This window comes from Schistocerca cancellata, chromosome 2, assembly GCF_023864275.1.
Source record: "Schistocerca cancellata isolate TAMUIC-IGC-003103 chromosome 2, iqSchCanc2.1, whole genome shotgun sequence".
In the NCBI taxonomy this organism is placed as follows: Eukaryota; Metazoa; Arthropoda; class Insecta; order Orthoptera; family Acrididae; genus Schistocerca; species Schistocerca cancellata.
Window position 1 is genome coordinate 670,922,246 of NC_064627.1, and position 25,359 is coordinate 670,947,604.

At 42.4% G+C, this 25,359-nt stretch overlaps 1 protein-coding gene across 5 annotated transcripts in view; it reads left to right on the forward strand.

The window, feature by feature from the left end:
• The window catches only part of LOC126162384 (leucine-rich repeat protein SHOC-2-like), a 142,147-nt gene that overhangs the window by 58,318 nt on the left and 58,470 nt on the right, over positions 1–25,359 (forward strand). For all 5 annotated transcript variants that reach the window (XM_049918856.1, XM_049918855.1, XM_049918858.1 and 2 more), the window contains 2 exons: positions 4,963–5,828; positions 16,844–17,144. In XM_049918856.1, coding sequence (XP_049774813.1) covers positions 4,963–5,828; positions 16,844–17,144 — 1,167 coding nt within the window. The remainder of the gene's footprint in view (positions 1–4,962; positions 5,829–16,843; positions 17,145–25,359) is intronic.

A 25,359-nucleotide genomic window follows, 5' to 3' on the forward strand; every position in this document is an offset into this window, starting at 1 on the left:
GTTCCCACTCATCACCTTCTGCCTCTGCCCATTCATACTAACTGATAATTTGGTGGTAGTCATGCCGGTGTAAAAGGCTGAACAGTGTTTACATAACAGCTGGTATATGACATGTCGTTTCACATATGGCTCTCCTTTTGATAGTATGTTTTGCTAGTTACAGGGCTGGTACAGATGGCGGTAGGAGGGTGCATAGGGTAAGTCTTGCAGTAAGCTGTGGTCACAAGGGTAGGAGCTATAAGGTAAGGAGACAGGTGCAGAAGGATCATAAGGTATGGCAATAATACTGCAGAGATTGGTAGCACAACGAAAATATGTTCTAGGTGTGGTGGGCAAAATCTCAGACAGGATAGATCTCATTTTGGGGCATGATTTTAGGAAGCCATGGTCTTGACAAAGTAGCTGATAAATACATTCCAAAGCTTGCCTAATTGTAAACTTCTTTCATGTGTGTGTTCTGCTGTTGCATGGTGAATAGATTTTTTTATCTATACAATTACATTATTTTGTCAAAAATTTATAGTTTTCGTTTTATGTTAACCCATGTGGCCATTGCTCTTTCTTATGAAACCTTCTTGTCAGTCTTCATTGGTGTCTGTTTTCTACCTTATGTGCTAATCCGTTTGTTTATTTACCTGTATCACCAGGATTAATCAAATCTTTGCCCCTGCATCTTTTCTAGCACCGATATCAACGTGTTGTAGGTGGGTGCATTTTTATTTACATATACCAGTTCCATTGTTGTTTATGAATTTGTATATTACAATTTACGGTTCACTACACTGTAGGGCCTCCTCCCGATCATCTTTTGCCGATTTATTCGCATATTTGACAGCTCCCCCCACCCCCACCCTCCACTTATTTAGATTATACATAATTCTTTCATGTTTTTGTGTGTTTGTTTTTTGACAAACTGTTCTAATTGACTTCTACTGCCATCTCCCACATTAATTTAATTGCCAAGCAAAGTATTTTATGTTTTCTTGTATGACTCTGTCTTTCTGTTACCCAGTTTTTAAAATTTTATCTCTCTTCATGACTTTCCCAGTCGTTTTTTTTTTTTGCCACTCCCACAATTTCTAACACGCCAAACTGTTCTCTCTTGCCTTGAAGAATCCCACCTCATATTACATCCATTCTTTTCAAAAACATGCCTTTGTGCTTTCAAAACTAAGGTCCCACACTCTATTTCTTGAAACTTGCTTGTCCCTTAGAGTTACTCCAAAAGGCCTGACATTGAAAATCCCTGTTTCTGGATGTAATCCTGCTCTACACCAAGCTCTTTTACAGTTTCAAATATTGTAATCTCTATCTGTTACCCAGCTAATCTGTGACCTGCATGCCTCCTCAGCGAATTTCCTCTCCACTCCTACAAAATCCTGCAGTTATGTGCCCCTCATGTTTCCTTGGATGGTATCGTCCACCAAGCCAACTTCAAACTGCAACAACATGCCAGATTTCACCTCAAACATGTGATCTCGCTTTCTCCCAAACTACCTGAACAGTGGTGTTTCCATTTCTCTCCCACTGCAGCTCCCTAGACAGCCACACCATCAACCACCACTCCTCTCCTACAAACCGAGCTTGGCCAACCTCCTTAGTATCCCACAGTCCTCACCAGTGTCTCCCAGACCAAGAATAACTCATAATCACAAGAACCAGTCACAACAGTACAGTGTCCTCAACATCTCGTCTAAAGCACTCCCCCTTTTTAAATTATCTTTATTATGTGAGGGTCTCACTACCAGCCCTAAACCTGCATTTAATCATGTTGCTTTGGTGAAGACTGTACTTTCGTTCACACATAACATCAACTGGAAATATCACTTTGCAACACAATCCCAAAACCTTTCCAACAGCAAATGTGACATTGAACCCTGCCTTGAACAGTTCCGATGACGATCCCAACTTGATTAACCACCACTATCTCAAAATCATTCCTTACAAACCTTCCAAGAATTCCTCACATCCATCATTGCTTCACAGCCTTTCCTCAGGTCCCTAAAACATGACCCTAACTTGTCCTCTGCAGAACTCCAGGTTTCACATTGCCTAAAAGCTTATGACCCCATTGTTATCCTTCCAGCAGACAAAGGATCTACCACTGTGGGACTTGATTGAAAGGTGTATGTTAGTGAAGGTCTACGCCAGCTGTCCGACACCTCTACGTACAATGTCTGCCATCAAGACCCCATTCCTGTGATTCAAATTGATCTACAGTCTCTCCTTAAAACCTCAGGCCCCTTACGAGGAGTACCACCTCAATCCATAGAACTTCTCACCACACCCAAACTACGCATCCCCACCTTTTACCTTCCTCCTAAGATCCCCAAACCCAATCACCCTGGCCTTCCAATAATTACTGGCTTCAAAGCACTCACCAAACATATATCTGCCTCAGTTGATCAGCACCTGTAACCCATAATACAAAGACTACCCTCCTATATCAAAGGTACCAACCATTTTCTACATGGTCTGAAATCCGTGCCCATCCCACTCCCACCACACACTTTGCTTGTCACATTGATGCCACCTCATTCTTTACCAACATTCCCCATGTATGTGGCCTGTCTGCTGCTGAACATTTCCTCAGTCAGCACTCACCTGGTTCCAACACATCAGGGTACGGCCATGGGAGCCAGGATGGCTCATTCCTATGCCAACCATTTCATGGGTCACTTGGAGGGGGCTTTCCTGGGATCCATAAGCCTTCAGCCCCTGGTTTGGTTTAGATAACATTGATGACATCTTTATCATATAGAGCTTTAATATTCCTGGAATCTCTGAATACCTTCTCCCAATTAAATTTCACATCGTCCTATTCTGAATCCTACGCAGCTTTCCATGTTGTTGATCTCGTCCTCACTGAACACCAGCTACACGCTTCTGTCCACATTAAATGTACTAGCTAACAACAGTACTTACATTTTGACAGTTGACATCCGTTCCATGTCAAACATGCCCTCCCATACAGCCTTGGCATTCAAGGCAAACGTATTTGTTCAGATACAGACTCTTTACAGCAATTCACTATCATTCTGTCCACCCCCAGTAGCTGAGTGGTCGGTGCGACAGAATGTCAATCCTACGGGTCCGGGTTTGATTCCCGGCTGGGTTGGAGATTTTCTATACTCAGGGACTGGGTGTTGTGTTATTCTTATCATCATCATTTCATCCCCATCGACGCACAAGTCGCCGAAGTGGCGTCAAATCGAAAGCCTTGCACCCGACGAATGGTCTACCCCACGGGAGTTCCTAGTCACACGACATTAACATTAACCATCATTCTGACCTCAGCCTTCACTGGATGTAATTACCTCACCAGCCTGGTCCAGAAGCAGATTTCACAGGCCATCATATTCAATCCTGGTACTGCTGATCCCTCCAAAAAACTTCTTCAGATCACACCGCTGGTCACTCAGTATTATCCTGGTCTGGAATGTCGTAATCAGCTACTTCGACAAGGCCATGGCTTCCTAAAATCATGCCCTGAAATGAGATCTATTCTGCCTGAGATTTTGCTCACCACACCTATAATAGCTTTTCGTTGCTCTCCCAATCTGCAGTAGTCTTGTCAGACCCTGTGCTGCTTCTGCACCCATCTCCCTGTCCTGTGACTCCTACCCCTGCAACTGTCCCTGCTGCAAGACTTGCCCTATGCACCCTCCTAACACCACCTATACCAGTGCTGTAATTGGCAAAACATATACTGTCAAAGAGGGAGCCACCTGTGAAATGACATGTCTTAAACCAGCTGTTGTGTAAACACTGTTCAACCTACCACCAAATTATCAGTTAGGATGAATGGGCATAGGCAGAAGGTGTATACTGGCAACAAATAATACCCTGTTGCAGAGCATTCTCTACAACATTACAGTCATGACCTCGGTGCCTGTTGTACCACACGTGCCATCTGGATTCTTCCCCCAGACACCAGTTTCACAGAATTTCACTGGTGGGAAATATCGTTGCTACATGTCCTTCATTCTCGCCACCCACCTGGCCTTAATTTACATTAATTGCTTCTCTCTCAGAATTTCTTCACAGTAGTTACTCCTTTCTTCTCTCCATTTTAGTTTTCTACATCTTTCATTTTCTTACCTGTCTGTTTTTGCTGCTCCTCTCCCACCTCTGTTACTTACAATGCACTTGCCTTTTCACTCTTATTACACTCTTATTAACTTGTGCAAAATGGAGTAACTCTGTCATGCATATTACCCTGTCTTCCACCTTTAAACTCTCAGATTTTTAAATCTCATCCGGTGCAGCCCCCAACAATCAGTCTTTCCTTCTCATCCCATCTGGTAAGTCTCCCCTGACCTGCGGTTCTGTGCAACTTTCCCAAAATCTACCCCTTTTCTTAGAGCCATTGGCTCCAAAAGCTTGCCTAAGAAAACCTCCTTTTATGCTTGTGTGCTGCCGCTGCTTGGTCAGTGGATTTTTTATCTGTTCAATTACATTATTTGTGTCTACATAGCCAAGTCTGAGAAAATCTGTTAATGTGTGTTCCTGTGGAAATGTTGCAGAAATTTTGCTTGTAAGAACAGATGTCATTCAAACCATGAGAGATGTACTTTGATATCCATTAAGAGCAGTGATGATTGTGCTGTCGAGGCCCTAATTACACCACCACCACCACTACCCTTTCCTTTGTAAAAATATGAACAGGACCATGGTTCTGAATATGCAACCATTGCATTTATAGTGAATAAATAATTATCTGAGGTGAATATCAGATGATTTAAACTTGGAATGACACAACGGAATAAAGTTATGTCTACATTTGTGTTTAGTTACAGCACTCCAAAAGAAACCGTTTCGCATCAAATCATTTTTCTGTGTGTTCCTTATAAAATATGTGTGTGTATGGTCTCTTATTCATACATAATGTAAACGTAAGTGTTATAAGATGTTCAAAAATCGCCTCTAATGTAAAACAATAATATTTTGTATTGTTTACAGGAGCTGCCTGCATGTTTTACAGTACATCTTGTGAATGTGACTGCTCTCAAATTGAAGAGGAATAAATTCAAGAAATTTCCTCAGAACCTTGGCAAATTAGTCAGAGTTGAAAACTTGGATGTATCACATAATTGCATAGAAAAGCTACCTCATGATCTGGACGTTGTCCCATCTCTCAAGTGCCTTAATGTAGCTTCAAACAGTATTAAATTTATTCCTTCTAGCGTATGCCGACTGCAATATCTTCAAAGTTTAAATATATCTATGAATGGCTTGAAATCTCTTCCAGATAATATAGGGCTGCTAAAGAGTCTTATATATCTAAATGTGTCAGGGAACTGCTTGGAGACTTTACCAGAATCTCTGTGTAAACTGGTGAAGTTGGATGACTTAAATGTATCAAGAAACAGATTAAAAACCATTCCAGATAGCCTTTCGCAAATTACGAGTTTGAGATCATTGAATGTTTCAGGCAATAACATAACACAGTTACCCACGTGTATCACCACTGGACTACCACAACTTTCGTATTTAGATGTATCTCACAATGAACTGATGTTATTGGACCGCCCACCCCGCTGTGCACATTCACTCATTTCTTTCAATTGTAGCCACAATAATTTGCAAGAAACTCCTCGCTGGATATTTGAAGACAGTTGCAGAAAGTTACAAAGTGTTGATCTAAGTTTTAATTATGAAATGAGAGGCATGGCAAGCCAGCCAGTCAGTGCTCTCAATGGAAGTTGTCCTATAGCATGTCTCAACTTGTCAAACTGCTGCCTAAAGCTCAACACAGTTTCCATGCTGTTTAGTTTGGGCAGTTTGGATGCATTGCACATGGGCAATCAGAGAGATGCATCTAAAAGGTATGTCCTCTGTGTGTTTAATACAATTAAATGCTAAGTTACATTGCTAGATAATTAGATGCAACTGTTGCGTGCAAATATTATTATTTTTCCAAATTTAAATGTTGATGGTGGTCACGTGTTCCGTGTTGTGTGTGTGTGTGTGTGTGTGTGTGTGTGTGTGTGTGTGTGTGTGTGTGTGTGTGTGTGTGTGTGTGTATATATGAAAACAAAGTGATGTGACTTACCAAATGAAAGTGCTGGCAGGTTGACACACACACAAACATACACACAAAATTCAAGCTTTCGCAACAAACTGTTGCCTCATCAGGAAAGAGGGAAGGAGAGGGAAAGACGAAAGGATGTGGGTTTTAAGGGAGAGGGTGAGGAGTCATTCCAATCCCGGGAGCGGAAAGACTTACCTTAGGGGGAAAAAAGGACGGGTATACACTCGCGCGCACACACACACATCCATCCACACATATACAGGCACAAGCAGACATCTCTGCCCAAACTCTTTGTCTGTAAATATGTCTGCTTGTGTCTGTATATGTGTGGATGGATATGTGTGTGTGTGCGAGTGTATACCCGTCCTTTTTTCCCCCAAAGGTAAGTCTTTCCGCTCCCGGGACTGGAATGACTCCTTACCCTCTCCCTTAAAACCCACATCCTTTCGTCTTTCCCTCTCCTTCCCTCTTACCTGATGAGGCAACAGTTTGTTGCGAAAGCTTGAATTTTGTGTGTATGTTTGTGTTCGTTTGTGTGTCTGTCGACCTGCCAGCACTTTCATTTTATCATTTTATATATATATATATATATATATATATATATATATATATGGCTATTACAAATGATTGAAGCGATTTCATAAATTCACTGTAGCTCCATTCATTGACATATGGTCACGACACACTACAGATACGTAGAAAAACTCATAAAGTTTTGTTCGGCTGAAGCCGCACTTCAGGTTTCTGCCGCCAGTGCGCTCAAGAGCGCAGTGAGACAAAATGGCGACAGGAGCCGAGAAAGCGTATGGTCGTGCTTGAAATGCACTCACATCAGTCAGTGATAACAGTGCAACGACACTTCAGGACGAAGTTCAACAAAGATCCACCAACTGCTAACTCCATTCGGCGATGGTATGCGCAGTTTAAAGCTTCTGGATGCCATTGTAAGGGGAAATCAACAGGTCGGCCTGCAGTGAGCGAAGAAACGGTTGAACGCGTGCGGGCAAGTTTCACGCGTAGCCCGCAGATGTCGACGAATAAAGCAAGCAGGGAGCTAAACGTACCACAGCCGACGGTTTGGAAAATCTTACGGAAAAGGCTAAAGCAGAAGCCTTACCATTTACAATTGCTACAAGCCCTGACACCCGATGACAAAAGTCAAACGCTTTGGATTTTCGGCGTGGTTGCAACAGCTCATGAAAGAGGATGCGTTCAGTGCGAAACTTGTTTTCAGTGATGAAGCAACATTTTTTCTTAATGGTGAAGTAAACAGATACAATGTGCGAATCTGGGCAGTAGAGAATCCTCAAGCATTCGTGCAGCAAATTCGCAATTCACCAAAAGTTAACGTGTTTTGTGCAGTCTCATGGTTTAAAGTTTATGGCCCCTTTTTCTTCTGCGAAAAAAACGTTACAGGATACGTGTATCTGGACATGCTGGAAAATTGGCTCATGCCACAACTGGAGACCGACAGCGCCGACTTCATCTATCAACAGGGTGGTGCTCCACCGCACTTCCATCATGATGTTCTGCACTTCTTAATCAGGGGATTGGAAAACCGATGGATCGGTCATGGTGGAGATCATGGTCAGCAGTTCATGTCATGGCCTCCACGCTCTCCCGACTTAACCCCATGCGATTCCTTTCTGTGGGGTTATGTGAAAGATTCGGTGTTTAAACCACCTCTACCAAGAAACGTGCCAGAACTGCGAACTCGCATCAACGATGCTTTCGAACTCATTGATGGGGACATACTGCGCCGAGTGTGGGAGGAACTTGATTATCGGCTTGATGTCTGCCGAATCACTAAAGGGGCACATATCGAACATTTGTGAATGCCTAAAAAAACTGTTTGAGTTTTTGTATGTGTGTGCAAAGCATTGTGAAAATATCTCAAATAATAAAGTTATTGTAGAGCTGTGAAATCGCTTCAATCATTTGTAATAAAAACATTCCACGTGGGAAAAAAATATCTAAGAACAAAGATGATTTGACTTACCAAACGAAAGCGCTGGCACGTCGATACACACACAAACATACACACAAAATTCTAGCTTTCGCAACCAACGGTTGCCTCGTCAGGAAAGAGGGAAGGAGAGGGAAAGACGAAAGGATTTGGGTTTTAAGGGAGAGGGTAAGGAGTCATTCCAATCCCAGGAGCGGAAAGACTTACCTTAGGGGGAAAAAAGAACGGGTATACACTCGCACACACACATATCCATCCACACATATACAGGCACAAGCAGACATATACAGAGGCAAAGAGTTTGGGCAGAGATGTCTGCTTGTGCCTGTATATGTGTGGATGGATATGTGTGTGTGTGCGAGTGTATACCCGTCCTTTTTTCCCCCTAAGGTAAGTCTTTCCGCTCCCGGGATTGGAATGACTCCTTACCCTCTCCCTTAAAACCCAAATCCTTTCGTCTTTCCCTCTCCTTCCCTCTTTCCTGACGAGGCAACCGTTGGTTGCGAAAGCTAGAATTTTGTGTGTATGTTTGTGTTTGTTTGTGTGTCGATCGACGTGCCAGCGCTTTCGTTTGGTAAGTCAAATCATCTTTGTTTTTAGATATATTTTTTCCCACGTGGAATGTTTCCTTGTATATATATATATATATATATATATATGGGGGCTCGGCATTCAGGTGCCGGGTACAGGCTTGGCGACCCCGGGGTTCCTGAGCTGGGGACTGGTAAGTGCTGCCTGTCCTCTGTCACTGTAAGCTCTGGGCATACTTCAGCGACCACCGTGCGGCGCAGCAGTGGAATGTTGTGTGTCTCAGGGAATGGGAATTTGGCTTGACCGCCCGGATCATGAGAATGGAATAAACCTCTATAAACAACACCTCAATCTCAAGGTGTGCTGCGCACTGATGAGATGCATGGCTGTTGAGGTGGAACAGTTGTTAGCGGGCAACTTCTGGGGAACCTGCCGCACCTCAGTTGTATAAGTCTTACCTAGGCACGCAGGGCTCTGTCTAGGTGGACTTCTATTTCCCTAGCTGCACGTGGGACCGAAATGGATCCTTCAAAATCCTCTTTTCTTCCTCCTAGCGGAAAGGGTGGGCCGCTGGAAGGTTCTAACACCCAGTCTCTTAAGAGGGCTCGCGTAGTCAGTCCCACTGACTCCAGCACTTCTTTGACAAGTCTAGTCTTAGGTAACAGAATGCATTCTGGTAGTCAGAATGTGTTTCTCATTGTGAAACGAAAGGAGGGTAGTTTCGAGAAGGTTTCGCCCTTCTTTATACAAAAGGGTTTGTAGGGAATCTGTGGCTCCTTAAAATCGGTGAAGCGCTTACGTAATGGGACGTTGCTAGTGGAAACTTCCACTTCCCAGCAAGCAACTAACCTCCAATCTGCTAAATGCCTTGGAGAGTATGCCATAGACACTGAACTGCACAGCACCTTGAACTACAGCAAAGGTTTTGTGACATGCTGGGATCTAGTTGACATTCCCAAGGAAGAACTGCTACGCGAGTGGGCTCCGGAAGGTATTGTTGATTTCCAACATATCATGAAGAGGGTTGATGGCAATCTTGTCAAATCCGACTTGTTTATTCTCTTTCAATAGCACTAAACTTCCTGAACACGTTAAAGCTGGCTTTCTTCGCCTTAGTGTGAGACCTTATTTCCCGACCCCAATATGCTGTTTTAAATGCCAGCATTTTGGGCATACCACCTTAGGGTGTAAAGGCAAAGCGACTTGTGGCAACTGTTGTAAGGCTGCTTGTGAAGGAGTTGGTTGCTCGTATCCGGCCAACTGTATCAATTGCTCTGGAAACCACCCTGTTTGGAATAGGGACTGCCGCATATTTTTAGAGGAATGCAAAGTCCAGGAAATAAAAACAACCAAGCGTATCCCCTATGGTGAGGCCAAGAAGATCTATAGGTCGATGCAACCTCCCACATTTGCTGCATCTTTTGCATCCATGGTTCAAAAGCCTACTCCAAAAGCCGATGCCACAACACAGACAGATGTGGTGAGTGTTGGCACTAATACCTGCAGCTGTCAGTGCACTTGCAATGCAGCCAGTGTTTCAGAGCCGGTAGCCCTTACTCGAACGGCATACAAAGGTACAGTGGCGAACTTGGGCCAGCCCCTGGCACCTCCAACAGCTGAGGCTGTTCTGAAGCCCAGTACCCCCATTACCACTCCCATGTCGGCTCCCCCAAAGCCCACCAAACCACAGAAAGCTCCTGTACAGCAGCAACAGCGGGTCAAATCCCGTGGTAAACCGTCTGACCATGCGGATGTTGTTTTACGTGAGGCTTCATCTGACTCTTCCCCAGAGTTGATGGAATACGATGTATGTGTGGGGCAATCATCTCGCCCCACGCCTGCCCCTCCACCTGCTGCGGTCTCCTCGCCCCATCGGAGAGACAGGATGAAGGTGCTACCCCCATCATAGATGGCTTCCCATACTTCAGTGGAACTTGCAAGGGTTCAGGACGCATGTGGAGGAACTTCGTCTACTCTTTCAGGGTAGACCACTGTGTCTATGTCTCCAGGAGACTTATTTCCATCCCTCATACACCCCTGAGCTACTAGGCTATAAAATCCATAAAAAAGATGACCTGCGTGGAGAGAGAGCTAGAGGAGGCGTAGGTATTTTCGTCAGGACGGACTACCACTCCTCGCCTCTCTCACTTATGACGACTTTACAGGCCGTCGCTGTGTCTGTGCACATGCGTCATCCATTGACTGTATGTTTGCTTTACTTGCCCCCACATGATGCACTTGATGAAGCGGCCCTCACCGACCTTCTTACACAGATCCCCCAGCCATTCATTATTTGTGGTGATTTTAATGCCCACGATGTGCTTTGGGGCTCTGCAATTACCTGTCCCAGGGGTAGAGCAATTTAGAGACTTCTCCTGTCATCCTGTGCCTACTGCTCAATGGAGGACAGAGCACTCATTTCTGCACAGCGACTGGTTCGTTCTCTGCCATTGCTCTCCAGCTCTTGCCACGAGTGCTCATTGGGAAGTGGTCACTGGCTTGCACGGCAGTGATCATTTCCCAATCTGGTTTCACCTGCCAGATGGCGTGGGCCCCGAAAGGAGATCACCACAATGGGTGTTCAGTGGAGTCGACCGGACACTTTATAGCCAGTTGGCCCAGTTCGAACACTGTGCGAATGTTGAGGTGTGGGTGGATCATATTACCAAAACGGTCCACCACGCCGCTGCAGCATCCATTCCACAGTCCATAGGCCACCGGAAGAGGCCACCTGTCCCTTGGTGGAGTGCCGAATGCCACTTTGCAATCAGGACCAGGCGTGCAGCTCTGTGTCGGTTCCAGTGTAGGCCGACTGCTGAGAATCTTGCAGCCTTTTGGGTGGCGAGGGCAAGATTTCGCCGCATTATTCATGAGAGCAAGAAGAGGTCCTGGCAAAAGTTCCATTGTGTGGGAGACCATCAGGAGAATTTCTGGCAGAGGAGGGAGGTGCCCCATAGCTGCTGTAATGAATAACGGCACTCTCCATGTGGATCCGCGAGACATTGCCCAGACTATGGCAGCATATTTTGCCACAGTTACTGCAACAACCAGTCAGGATCCAGGTTTCCAGTGCCATAGAGCGGTTGCTGAGAGATGTAGTCTGGACTTCCAGTCCACCTCTCATGAAGTTTACAACTACCCATTTTCTATGTGGGAGCTGGATTCTGCATTGTCTGCAGCTCGTGACACATCCCCTGGTCACAACAGGATCCATTACAGTATGCTATGGCACCTCACAATGCGCAACAAAGAAATCCTCCTTGCACTTTTTAATGCCATTTGGGCGTTGGGTCACTTTCCTGATGTGTGGCGTGAGGCAGTTTTAATTCCTTTTTTAAAACATGGGAAAGACCGCACGAGCCCAAGTAGCTACCGTAGTGTTGCCCTCACTAGTTGCATGGGGAAGACCTTGGAGCGGATGGTCAACCGCCACCTTGTCTGGATGTTAGAATCCCGGCAACTCCTTAGTTGCCTTCGATAACCTTGCCCTCCTGGAGGCGGCTATACAGCAAGCTTTCCTACGCCGTCATCAGCTTCTAGGTGTATTTTTCGACATCGAGATGGCCTACGATACCACTTGGAGGCGTCTCATCCTGGAGCAGCTTCACGACTGGGGTTTTCGTGGTTGTCTTCCTCTTTTTATTCAGTCTTTCCTCTCGCCACGATATTTTAGATACCGAATTGGTGACGTCCTGTCTGATCACTTTGAGCAGGAGAACGGTGTCCCTCAGGGTAGCGTTTTAAGTGTAACTCTCTTTGCCATCGCTATTGATAGTGTTACGTCCATAGTCAAAAGTCCTGTCCAGTGTTCCTTGTTTGTGGATGATTTCTCTTTGTTTTGCTCTTCTTCAAGCCTTGCAACGACAACGCATCAGTTGCAACTTACTCTTAGACGTTTGGATGACTGGGTGCAGAATAGTGGTTTTAAGTTTTCCACCGAGAAGTCTGTATGTGTTTTTTTTCACCGTTCTCGTTCAATTTTAACCTTTCCTGAGTTGAGGATGAGGGACACTATTCTTACTTTTAAAGACACGGTGAGATTTCTGGGGCTCATTTTTGACTCGAAGCTTATGCGGTTACCTCATCTTAAAGACCTGAAACGACGGTCACTTAAGGCTTTAAGTATTTTAAAATGTCTTAGCCACAGTACATGGGGAGCTGACAGGACTTGTCTGTTCCAGTTTTACAGGGCGTTTGTGTGATCTCGGCTCGATTATGGATGCACTGTGTATGGGTCTGCGAGGCCTTCTTACTTAAAGATGTTGGACGTTGTGCACCATGAAGGGCTTCGGTTGGCCACTGGGGCATTCTGAACTAGCCCCATACCAAGCCTCTGTGCGGAGGCTGGTGAACCGCCACCTCATCTGCGGCGACGGCTACTTACAGTGCGCCAGGCCTATAAAACTTTGTCCACACCATGCACACCTGCATACCATACCGTTGCTCAGCCTCCTCTGTCACGGCTATTTCGTCACCGGCAACGTGCGACGCAGCCCTATGGAATTCGCTCACAGGATTGCCTCGCTGCGATGTCTATGGCTGGTCTTCGTGTTTTACGTCGCAGTTGGAGCAGATTTCCACCTTGACTCCTTCGGAGACCCAAACTTATTTTAGATTTGACTACTTTTAAGAAAGATAGCACACCAGATTTTAGATTCCAATCTCTGTTTTTTAACATTTTAGATGTGCATCACGGTTTCACCATCATTTACACTGATGGATCCAAACAGGAGACTTTCCTTGGCTGTTCTGTGGTGTTCCGTGATCATGTTACCCAGCTTCGCCTCTCTGATGAATATACCATTTTCGCAGCGGAGCTCCACGCGGTCCTGGAGGCACTGGAGCAGATGAATCGTATTCGGGGCAATCGATTTCTTCTCTGCTCCGATTCTCATAGTGCCTTACAATCTGCTGGGTGCCTGGTCATGTAGGCATATGGGGCAATGAACAGGCCGATCGGGCTGCCAAGGAGGCCTGCAGAGAGCAGGATGTGGTCCAGTGTCCTATTCCCTTGCAGTCTGTCATCTCTGCACTCCACAGGAAGTGCATGGAGTTGTGGGAGGAAGAATGGCTGGCGGTGACGGCCAATAAACTGCAGTTGGTGAAGTCAACAACTCGGCCGTGGCGTTCCCCCTGCCGGTCGCTCAGACGGGAAGAAGTGGCCCTCACAGGTCTTCGGATCGGGCACTGTCCTCTCACACATGGCTTTTTATTACGATGGGAAGATCCTCCGTTTTGCGATGCTTGTGGTGTGCACATCTCTGTCCGGCACATTTTAACAGACTGCATTTTATACTGTGATGCAAGGGCAGAAGCACAAGTTGATACGGATCTGCCTTGTGTTTTAGCTAACGATGAGACGTGTGTGTCTAGGGTTTTAAAGTTTTGTTATGTGTCTGGACTGTGGCCTAAACTTTTAGGCTGGAGGTTTTAGTGTATTGCAGAGTGGCTGACTCCTCCCTTTTTTCCTTGCGGTCAGCCAGCCACTTCCATCTGCTACATTTTTTAGCTCCCTCTACCACTTTCTTCCTGTGTTGTCCATGTTTTACTGCTGACACCCTGCTTCATCCCACGCTTCGGTGTGGGTAGGAACATATTTTTCAAAGCTTGTTACCTCTGTTCTGTTTTATATTACTGTTCTGAGTTTTTTTCTTGACACCCGTCTTACTATGTTACTGAGTGGGCGCTGAATACCTTGCTGTCGTGCACCCAAAAAACCCCTCTACTACTACTACTACTACTGAAACTGTGGTCTGCACAGCAACAGTCTTCTGCCGTCCCGATCTGGCGAGTTTGAAGGCCTGCCAGGAGGTGCAGAACTCGATAACAGCAAATGGACCTGGCTGCTACGTCTGTGGGTACTGTCGTTGCAACTGCATGCACTGCTGTGGGCACATGCCCACCATGCCAGGCTATCAGTATCTATGGCCTCCATGTAAAACCAGCTGAACAGCAGCTCTGTAATCAGTTGTGATTTCACTGTGCTCTTGTATTGATCAAGCTACACATCATTGTTTGGTTCTGAATTCACTACCTCTTTGGTTTTTGACCTTGGTTTACTCATTGGATTTGTTATTCCACTGTGCCATCTCACTGGATAGCTGTAACTGATGCAAGAGCTGAGAGTACACACTGGGCAGTCAGCAGTCCGCACTCGGCAGTCAGCAGTCCACACTTAGTAGTCAGAGGGTGTTAAGCAGGGTGGGGTGTTTATGTTGCACTTCCCTTGTGTTCAGCGTGACAGGGTGGCAATGACATCATGTGTCTTGGTTTTCCCTTGATGTCAGTTCTCCTAGGACTTCAAACTTCTGCACTTCACCTTTCAGAGGCTATTTTCTGCTGGTTCAGCATGTGAATAATTACTGTTGCATTGTACTGAGGCCAGTTTATGACACTCTGCTTTGTCATTAGTATGAGGTACCTCTCGACTTCCATGATGTCATTATGCTTCGCTTGCAGACTTGTGTGCTCAGTCATTTTCCCATCTGTGTCTGCCACAACTTGCTCAGCTTTTCCCCTTACCTGGCTGTCTACGGGTCATTGACACATGGAGTTCATCTTCCAGGAGCTGCCAGGGATACTATCCTGGGGCGTAACATATCCCCCTTCCTTCAGAAAATTTGTCTCAAATTTTTTGGTTTGGAGTACTATAGTAACATCATTCTACATATTTTGCACCAATGTCGTACAACTTTATTCCTCCATTACCATACAGCTGATTTACGTGATTTGAAGAGAGTGTTACGTGACTGAATGATTAACCTTTTAATGCCAACAATAGCCACACATTGTTGCATCATGTTGCATGAAATCATACAAATGAGCAACCTCCGCCATATACTGAAATCATGTGTTATTGAACAGATGCTCAACACTTGACTAGATGGGATGAAATCAAGTACATATTTCCCATCCTTAGTTTGGATCCAGTTTTGGACTTGTGCGAGCTATGTTATTAGTATGTAATTCTGTTGACTGTTATGTGTTAACTTACAAATTGTAAGGTGAGTACATGTCACTATGTGACCATTCTGAAAAGAAACATCCATCTATGCTCAACAACAAAAAAATGATTGTATTACTTGATGGGTGGTTGAGTTATTATGTTTCTCTGTATATACTGTGGCACTGTTGTATGATCTGTTGTAGCTATAATTTTGTTTCATTTTGTTATCATTTGACAGTTTAGTAATCAGTAAAAATAATAGAACTATGACCAGAACTGACCATTTCAATAAAGGTACATTTGTATATTACTTCAGTCAAACATGTCATCAGAAAACGAAAAAAGAAAAGAAGAAAGGAATTTCGGCTTTGATTGGCTAGGTTCGCATTTCATAATTATACATTGATAATACTGAATAGATTAAAAATTTCATTTCATTTTGTAGTGAGTACACACACTTCATTGGTTTGGCCTGTGGTAGACCTGAGCCAAGTAATTGGATAGTAACTGATTAATATTATGTTACACCATTTTGTGAAATATATTTTCTTTTCAATCAAATTGAATACTGTTACCAGGGCATAGTAATTAATTTATTCTTAATAAAAAGTTTATCATTTTTGTTCAGCATTTTAATCCCATTGTAAATATTTTTTTTAATCCAAAAATCAATAGAGGTTATGGTGATAAATTTGTAAACATTATTCTTGTTTTAACAGTGATGTACAGACAAATCATGTGGTGTTGCTTCAAAGTGACTTATCCTGCGAAGTTCAAATTGCATTATCTACCCTATCCTAAGAATTGCTATTATTCTCTCCATTATGTCTGCATTTAAATCATAACAACCAAACCATGTGCCAATAAAAAAAAAACAGTCTCAGCAATGAAAATTACGCAGATTATTAAAAATCCAGTATGGAATGTAACAATATTATGAAAAGGATAGTTGCTACTCACCATATAGCAGAGATGCTGAGTTGCAGATAGACAAAACAGTCTTTTTGACTGTCACAAAATAAGCTCTCGGCCAACAAGGCCTTTGTCAAAAATAGATCTCTCACACACACACACACACACACACACACACACACACACTTGTGATCACAGTCTCTGGCAGCTGAATCCGCACTTGTGACAGTCTTTTTGTTGTGCCTATCCACGACTCAGCATCTCCGCTATATGGTGAGTAGCAACTGTCCTTTTCATAATACTGCAGATTATTAAAATTTTTATTTCCCGAAAATTTTCATTTCTTGGAGATACTTACTTCACTTTAGAAATAAACTTTCCAACTGTTTTAATTGTATATTACATAGATGTAGATAATCATGTAGATATTTATTTGATGCTTTTTATTCTGCAGGCACGTTCTATACAATATGTTCCTGGTGCTCCCTATCAATGTATTGAGCACGTGTTCTTCACTGCGGGAGCTTCATCTTCCTGATGTTGGGTTGACAGACCTACCCAACACTATTGAACAGTTAGCAACCCATCTTGAGGTGCTGGATGTATCATACAATGAGTTACATTGGCTACCAGAGGCGTTTTGCCAACTGAAGCATTTGACACGTTGCCGGCTGTCACATAATCGTTTAGCGTTGCTTCCATCTCAAATAGGTCAACTGACTCAGCTGATTCATCTAGAAATCAACTCAAATATGGTATTATGCAATCTTAATCACATACTTTTTAATGTTCATATTGTCAAAATTAGTAACTGCAGGAGACCCACTATTAATGTTTAGTGTAAGATTTAGCCCCATCAGTTCACATTTTGTATTTGTTCTTGACAAATGTTTAATTGAAGCTGTGTTCTATACTGTCAAGTTTTTCAACTCATTTGACTAAATTCTTGTGTGTCTAATTTAGGTTTCATTGTGAAAATTAATTATTTGACCACCCCCTACTCCCCAATGACATTCATTTATTGAATCTATAACATATTTGCAGTGTAGAACAGAAATTACATTGAAATGTTTCTTTCAAGTGGTAAAATCATACCCCCAGAAAGACAATTGAATCTTTACCATTGAACTGTTTATGTACCACTTATTTTGTGTCTTCCTATTTATAATAAACTACCGCTATGATGTAGCCAGGATTTTGTCAAGGGGTGGGGTGGGGGTCCGATTTGTTAAAGTGGACATTAAAAAGGCTCTTGCTTTTCATTTTATGCTGAAAACATATTCATTTATTTATTAATTTTACAGGCTTAATTTGCTGTCAGGACGCCTTCACACAAATAGTATTGATTTTATAAAATTATGCAAGAGAAGTTTTCTAAAATTTGAATACAGTATAATGTATTATTTCTTTCCTAACAAAATGCAGCTCAGTCTTTTTCCTATTCTTTCTTGTTACAAAGTTTTCCGTAATTAGAAACTATCAGAACAGCGCAAAAACAGCAAACAGTAGCACTTGCATTAAATTCAACTGTAAGTGAGAACTGAATTGATTTAACAAAACAACTGAACTCTAATAAAGGTAACAGTGTACAATAGTTGGTCTTTGCTAAAGTGATAGCTAGGCAACAGTCAAGTGTGCTGTTGACATATTGATAGTTTAAATCTCTCGATGGCCTTGTAGCCTATCAATAGAGTGTGACTTTTTCATTATGTGATTGAAAATCAGAATATTAGAGGTGATGAAAAAGTTTCCATTTGACTGCCATATAGTCCAGAATTGGTATATGCCAGTCAGGCAAAATTGCCATGGGCATTGAGGCAATCATCCTATCCACACACCAGGTTGAAGATATCTGTTTGCTGCGCGTCCTTGGCCGACAAGAATCATTGACCTTTCAGGTGCTCTTTTAAGAGACCGAAGGTGTGATGATTGCATGGAGAGAGATCAGGACTGTAGATTCCTACACCCCCCCTCCCCCCCATTTGGATACATACTTGTCTACTGCACACTTCTTTTGACAGATAACAGCAGTTTTTCATCTTGCAGTGGAGTGAAAATTGCTTCCCTTTTCAATGGAATGTTTTTTACCACAATTTTTTCCAACTGCTGTACTGTGGTATTCACCAAAACCTGTGGCCGTGTTAATTTTTTGGTGAAGCAGGACAGTTTTTCATTTTATTAAAACAAGAATTGCCATGACTAAGATGCTTGACTCATATCTATGGATGAAACAGAAGAAAGGAAGGATAAGTTTCAACATTATGTTGACATCATTAAAGATGAAGCCCAAGCTTGAATTGGGGAAAGAAATTCCCGTCGTCCTTTGCAAAGTGATCATCCTGGCATTTATTTTAAGTGCTTTTTTTATGCATAGAAAATCTAAATGTTGACAGCTGTATGGAGATTTTGCACCCCACTTCATCAGAAAACTCTTTCACTGTCTGTACCATTACAGCACCTGTATTGGTTACATCCAGAAAAAGTAGGGGGAATGTGTGTGTGTGTGTGTGTGTGTGTGTGTGTGTGTGTGTGTGTGTGTGTACGCGCACACACACATCCCCTCCGGTTATAGTTATTTGAATTCTCTGTTCCTTCTTTAAATCACTTCATGTTAAGTACCAGGATGGTTCATTCGATGAAGCCTCGGATATTTTGTTCTTCTTATCTTCCTTCGCTTATGATATCTTTCAGGGAATGGTGTCCTTTGACTTTGAACATCACATCCATCAATTTGTTACAAAGCATTCTCTACCATGTCCAAATCACATTTTTGAGTACTTTGACACAGGTACTACTCTCATTTCCACAACCTTTTGAAAGGGTAAGCAAGTTCTTTGAAGTTACTCATTCTAAAACCCACCTTTCTCAGTGTTAAATTAGACTGTTACTGTACTCGAGTATCAGAATTTAAAATTAGTATATTGAAAAGCAAATCATTAATTTTCATACTCCCCCAAAAGTCTTGAAAAACTTGTCCTGTCTGAAATTGTAAAGGAATGGTACTGTTAGATTTGTTCTGGTATCTGTATAATATTTATCTTATTTGTTAAACAATGGATAATCCAGGATGGAACAATGACAGTTTTATGAAAAGGATAGATTGCTACTCACCATGTAGTGGAGATGTTGAGTCATAGACGGGGACAATGAAAGGACTGCTACCGTATTTACTCAAATCTAAGCCGCACTCGAATCTAAGCCGCACCTGAAATATGAGACTCGAAATAAGGGAAAAAAAAATTCCCAAATCTAAGCCGCACCTGAAATTTGAGACTCGAAATTCAAGGGGAGAGAAAAGTTTTAGGCCGCACCTCCAAATCTAAACAAAGTTGGTCCATTGTAATATGAGACACAATTTAGGTCGAATGAATGACGATACAGCTACAGTAGTTTGGTTAGAGTCGAAAGCTTAGCAGTTAAGCTTTACCAGGTAGCCATTGCTGTGAGTCAGGCGCTCTGTCCGTATTTATACGGATACCCTTCCTTTTTCACGTGCTTCGTCTGGTTTGAATCGATTGCTTATTTTGCTTTGATCTGATAAGTGCCGTTTTCTATGTTATAGGTGTTTACGTCAGTCACTCTAAGCTGAAAATGCATTACTATACTGTGTCATGCATTGTTTGTCGCATTCTGATAGTGCGTGTTTACGGCCTGTCGCTGCTCGCGGCATGGCTTGCTTTTGTGCGCGCTACCGCCGCCTACAATTAAAAAAAGAGAGAAATCGTCGCATTAGCAAAACAATGGCAAGAGACTGCTATTTGTTGTTACTTACACTGCTGCTTTCTTTGATAATGATCAACAAGAACCAAATAATAGACTGCGTATGATAGAACATGTTCTGAACGAGAGTTTGGCGAAAATTTTTCAACGTTTGAAAATCTTTGCGGCCGCTTCTTTAGTACATCAAATTCTGCACAGAAATTAGTCATCTTAGATTTAAACATCTAGTCAGTTGCCGTGCTTCATTTCTGACTGTATCACTATTAGGCATAAGAGTAATACGAATATAAACATGACACGATACGTATATACTTCCGCGTTTGCTGTTGTCTCACTCTAGTTTCGTAGTTTATTTGGCAGACAGGATTTAAATGAGATAGAAGCAAACACGAAAGAATACATGGCAAAATGTTTATATTCGTATTATTCTTATGGTGAAGAGAATACTGCATGTGATTCACATTTCATCAGGTTCCTATTAGCAACCATCTGTTCTCACAGGTAGGAAAAAATTCAGAACGTAGAGTTGGCCATATTGACAAAAATCCCAGTATTATCAGTCAGATTTTCGTAGTACATTGAAATTCGAAGATGAACAATACGGAATTTGTATTTACTTCGTTGGATAATGCCTGAAAATGCAGTGGTCGAAACTCGGGCGGAGAAAAATGCTCGTCTTCCAATTTTATTTTTTTTTTTATTTTATTTACTGACGCAGAGGTTTTGGCGCCAGTATTTATCTTTGTGCCTATAAAGGATGCCTGTGTAGCGCTACATATATTAGACGGCAGAAGTTAGTTGTGGCGGCACCTATCAACATTTTTCAGAACTTCCGCTTGCTTTGCACTCGATTCTAAGCCGCAGGCGGTTTTTTGGATTACAAAAACCGGAAAAAAAGTGCGGCTTAGATTCGAGTAAATACAGTAAGCAAGTTATCTTCGACCAAAAGAAGTTCTTCTGAAAACATACACGCAAACACCTCACACACATGTGATTGTTGTGTGTAGTTATTGAGGCCCGACTGCAAGGAACAGCAAATGATGGGAGAAGCAGTGTGGGTGGTGGGGATATAGAGGAGACTGGGGTGGGTGGGAGGAGGGATAGCAGGGTGGTTGTGGGGAATGGTAGCAGTCGGGAGGTTAGACGGACGAAGGGGGGAGGGAGCAGGAAAGGAGAGAAGTAAAAAGACTGTGGATGTGTTGGTGGAATAGAAGGCTATGTTGTGCTGGAGTGGGAACAGGAAAAAGGATATATGGTGAAGGATAGTGCCTAACAAAAGTTTGACTCAACATCACTATACGGTGAGTAGCAAACTGTCCTTTTCATAACTTTGTCATCTTATTTATTCTTTGTTTTGCTTTGAATAATATGCTTGTTAAGGTCAGGTACTCCCTCTTCCAAGCTTCCGTTCTTTCCTCAGTGTTATATTCTTCATCTGTGAATAAGACTGTATTGCCATAAAATTGCAGATGATGTTTTAAAAGTGCTGATGGTTCCGTTTTCACATGATATATGGATGAGGAAGGAATCATCATTTTAAAATATGGTTTGTGTAGGACAGTGGTTTGTATGTGTTATAATCATTTAACTGTAGAAACTGGAAATAGAGTTTTTGACTACTGCATCCCATCTGCCCACAATTTCTGCAATCACATTTTGTAACAATCAGTTTTGTGACTAATAGTTTTTTGTGGTAGACTCCTTAGGTAGAGAGATCTTTGTTGCTAAGCCACATCAGTTCAGTCATTGAACTGTAGCTTTCAGTGACTTTCATCATCATCATGTGGGTAAAAAACTAAGTGCCGGGGGGCTTTGATGACCTCTGTGTTGTGTGCCTATAAACTCCATGTACACACACACACACACACATACACACACACACACACCCCGATTGCCAGGAAGTAATAGCATTTCTCATAAATATATTAGTTATTAGTAGTGCATGGGAAGCATTCTCTTAGTTTTTGCCACTAAGTTGATCTCTGCTGCTTGTTTTATAAAGGAGTTCCAGTGGGATGCTATGTGTGTAAGATATTCATTTTTGAATCTTATTGTTTTCAGGCTGTCTGACAATGGAAACTCCAGTTTGGAATATCAACAATGTAGGAAAAGATAATTGCTAATTGCTGTAAAGATGACATGTTAAGCTGCAGACAGACACCGTTAAAAGACATTAACACACAAGCTTTCAGCGAAAGCCTTCATCAGAAAAAGAAACACACACCACTAATTCACCAAACAAGCACACCTCATGCACATGACCGCCAACTCTAACAGCTCAGACCAGAATGCCATTCTGGCTTTGTGTTTCCAAATGGTTTTCTGCTTTTGTAATAAGTGTTGTTGATGTTCCACAAATTGTTCATCTACGGACTGATATACTTTTGACACACTGACACCAAAGGTGTTTCACAAGCCATATTATTTGTTTGAACTCAGTTGGGAGCCAGAACACTAGTTTCAGTCCATGGTTTAGCAGTATGCAAGAGTTTGCTGGATCTTGTGGTACAGTAGGACAGCATTGTGTATGGTATCTCTAATTCTCTGTGTGTGTCAGGAGTTTTTCCGTGTCTTTAATGTGAAAGCAAATCCTATGTCACACATACTGCAGCTGTTTTTCCTAATGAGATGTTAAGGTGTTCTAATTCAAACTACTCCTAATGATCATTGTCAGAAATACTTCTTGTTTTGTAAATTAATGTCCTTAAGGTCATTCTGTTCTGTGCAGGATTATGAAATTTTCTCAAATTTCAGATGGGTGTTACTCAGAAGTATGTACAAAATTAACCTTTCGTTAAAAAATACACAGTTTGCACTTGCTATGCTGTATAAAATACCTTTATGTGTCAAGTAGTTTGCTCTTATTTTCTCCTCTCCAGCACAGTCATCCTTTCCACTGCATATTTTGAAACATTAATTTGTGTTTTATTCTATGCGTTGTTGTAACAACAACAATTTGTGTTTTATTCTATGCGTATATTTTGTTCCTCTTTGTTCACATCCTCTAATTATCTTTATGATAAGCTCCTTTTTACCTGTGTCAGTCATTTCTTCGCTGTCAAAGCCAATAGGGATTCGTGACATGTATTTGGTATCACATTGCGCTCCCAGGGATGTACACAAGCTTAAAGTCCAATTCCTGCAGCACTAACATCCAGCAAATTAGCTAGATGCCTTTATTTCCTTATAATAGGAACGATAATGCTTGGTAATCTATCAGTACTCTGGTTCTCCTTCTTGCAAACCAATTGTGTAAACCTTCTGTTTCAGTGGCCTCAGTACCTCTTTCCCACTTCAGTGTCATGCTGGAAAGAGGCTGGAGATTTCTTTTTCCTGACTGTTCCCTTTCGATTAAATAACTATGCAACTAAACCATTTGTCAGAGTTGTAAGATACATATGTATTTCATATCTCTTTTTTATGTAAATTTATTGCAAAATGTACATACAGATGTAAAATTTTGAACAGTTTGCTACATTAGACTGAGGTGACAAGTCATGGGATAGCGACACGCACATATACAGATGGCAGCAGTATTGCGTACACAAGGTACAAAGGGTGATTCAAATTAAAACCTTAAAAGTGCTAATAATATTTTTAATTGTAACAGTGAATGTTTTTAATTGTAACAGTGAATCAAAAACTTACATGTCACTTTTTGACATATTCTCCCTGAAGTTGAGTGCACATATTCCACTGCTTCGGAAGTGCAAGGATACTACGATGAAAGAATCCGTTTGGTTGTGTTTGCAGCCAGTCATACATCATGCTTTTCACCTCTTCGTCACTTCTGAAATGCCTGCCTCCCATTGCTTCTCTGAGTGCACCAGACAGGTGAAAGTCAATAGAAGCAAGGTCTGGTAAATAAGGAGGATGTACAGACATTCAGATTCAGTCTCCTGAATAGTCTCCGCTGTCCTACTCACTTTATGCAGTCGGGCAGTGTCGTGCTGTAGCAATACTCTTGGAGTCAGAAATCGTCATCGTTTATTCCTGATTGCAGGGCAGAGTTAGTTTTTCAGCATATATGAATAAGAAATAATGGTTACTGTCATTCTCCTATCCATGTAATGCTCCAAAATTACTCCATTTGCATCCCATAAGAGAATGAGCAAGAATTTTCCAGCAAACAGTTGAGTGCAGAATTTTTTTTGGTTTCAGCAGTGACTGTGATGTCATTCCTTGCTCGACCTGTTCATTTCTAGTTGGTGACAGTGGACCCAAGTCTCATCAACTGTAACAGTGTTCTGCACTGAACCAGTACTAATCTTCAAACTTGGGGCTATTTCGTTCAGAGTTAAGGGCCTATTCTCCTTTCCAAGCTCCTCCATTAATGCAGTGTTCTCGTCCGTCACTATGTGGTGAGCCTGCCTTGGTCTTCAGGCATCCTCCACAGTAGTTACCACTTTTAAACTTCCTAAACCACTCTTAAACTTGCTGCAATGATGAACACGAATCACCGTACTTGCGCTGTCATTCTGCAATGAATTTCGATTGGTTTGGCACCTACACTACACAAAAAACACATCACAGGTCACTGCACTGTTGTGGTACCTGTTGATAGTGGGCGACCATCGTACTGCGAATGCTGCTGTCTTGTCCTGTGTTGTAGCATCACTCTACCACCTGTTGCTCACTTTCTGAACTTCAAGAAACACAACTGCTGCCTACCAACTCCATCTCACAACTTTTCGAAATTTTATTGAACTTTTAAGGTTTTCACTTGAATGTCCCTTGCACAAAAGGGCAGTGCATTGGTGGAGCTGTCATTTGCTCACAGGTGATTCATGTGAAAAGGTTTCCAATATGATTATGCGCGCACGGCAGAAATGAACGTGGAATGGTAGTTGGAGCTATATGCATAGGACCTTCCATTTCAGAAATCATTACAGAATTCAATATTCTGAGATCTACAGTGTCAAGAGTGTGCCAAGAATACAAAATTTCAAGCATTACATCTCATTACGGACAATGCAGTGAGTGACGGTGCTCAGTTAATGACTGAAGGCAGCAGCGTTTGTGAAGAGTTATAAATGCTGACTGACAAACAACACTGCATGAAGTAAAGCAGAAATCAATGTGGGACCTATGTCAAATGTATACATAAGGATAGTGTAGCGTAATTCGGCATTAATGGGCTGTGGCATCAGACCACCAAGAAGAGTGCCTTTGCTGATAGCATGACATTGCCTGCAGCACTTCTTCTAGGTTCATGACCATATCAGTTGGACCCTAGATGACAGGAAAACT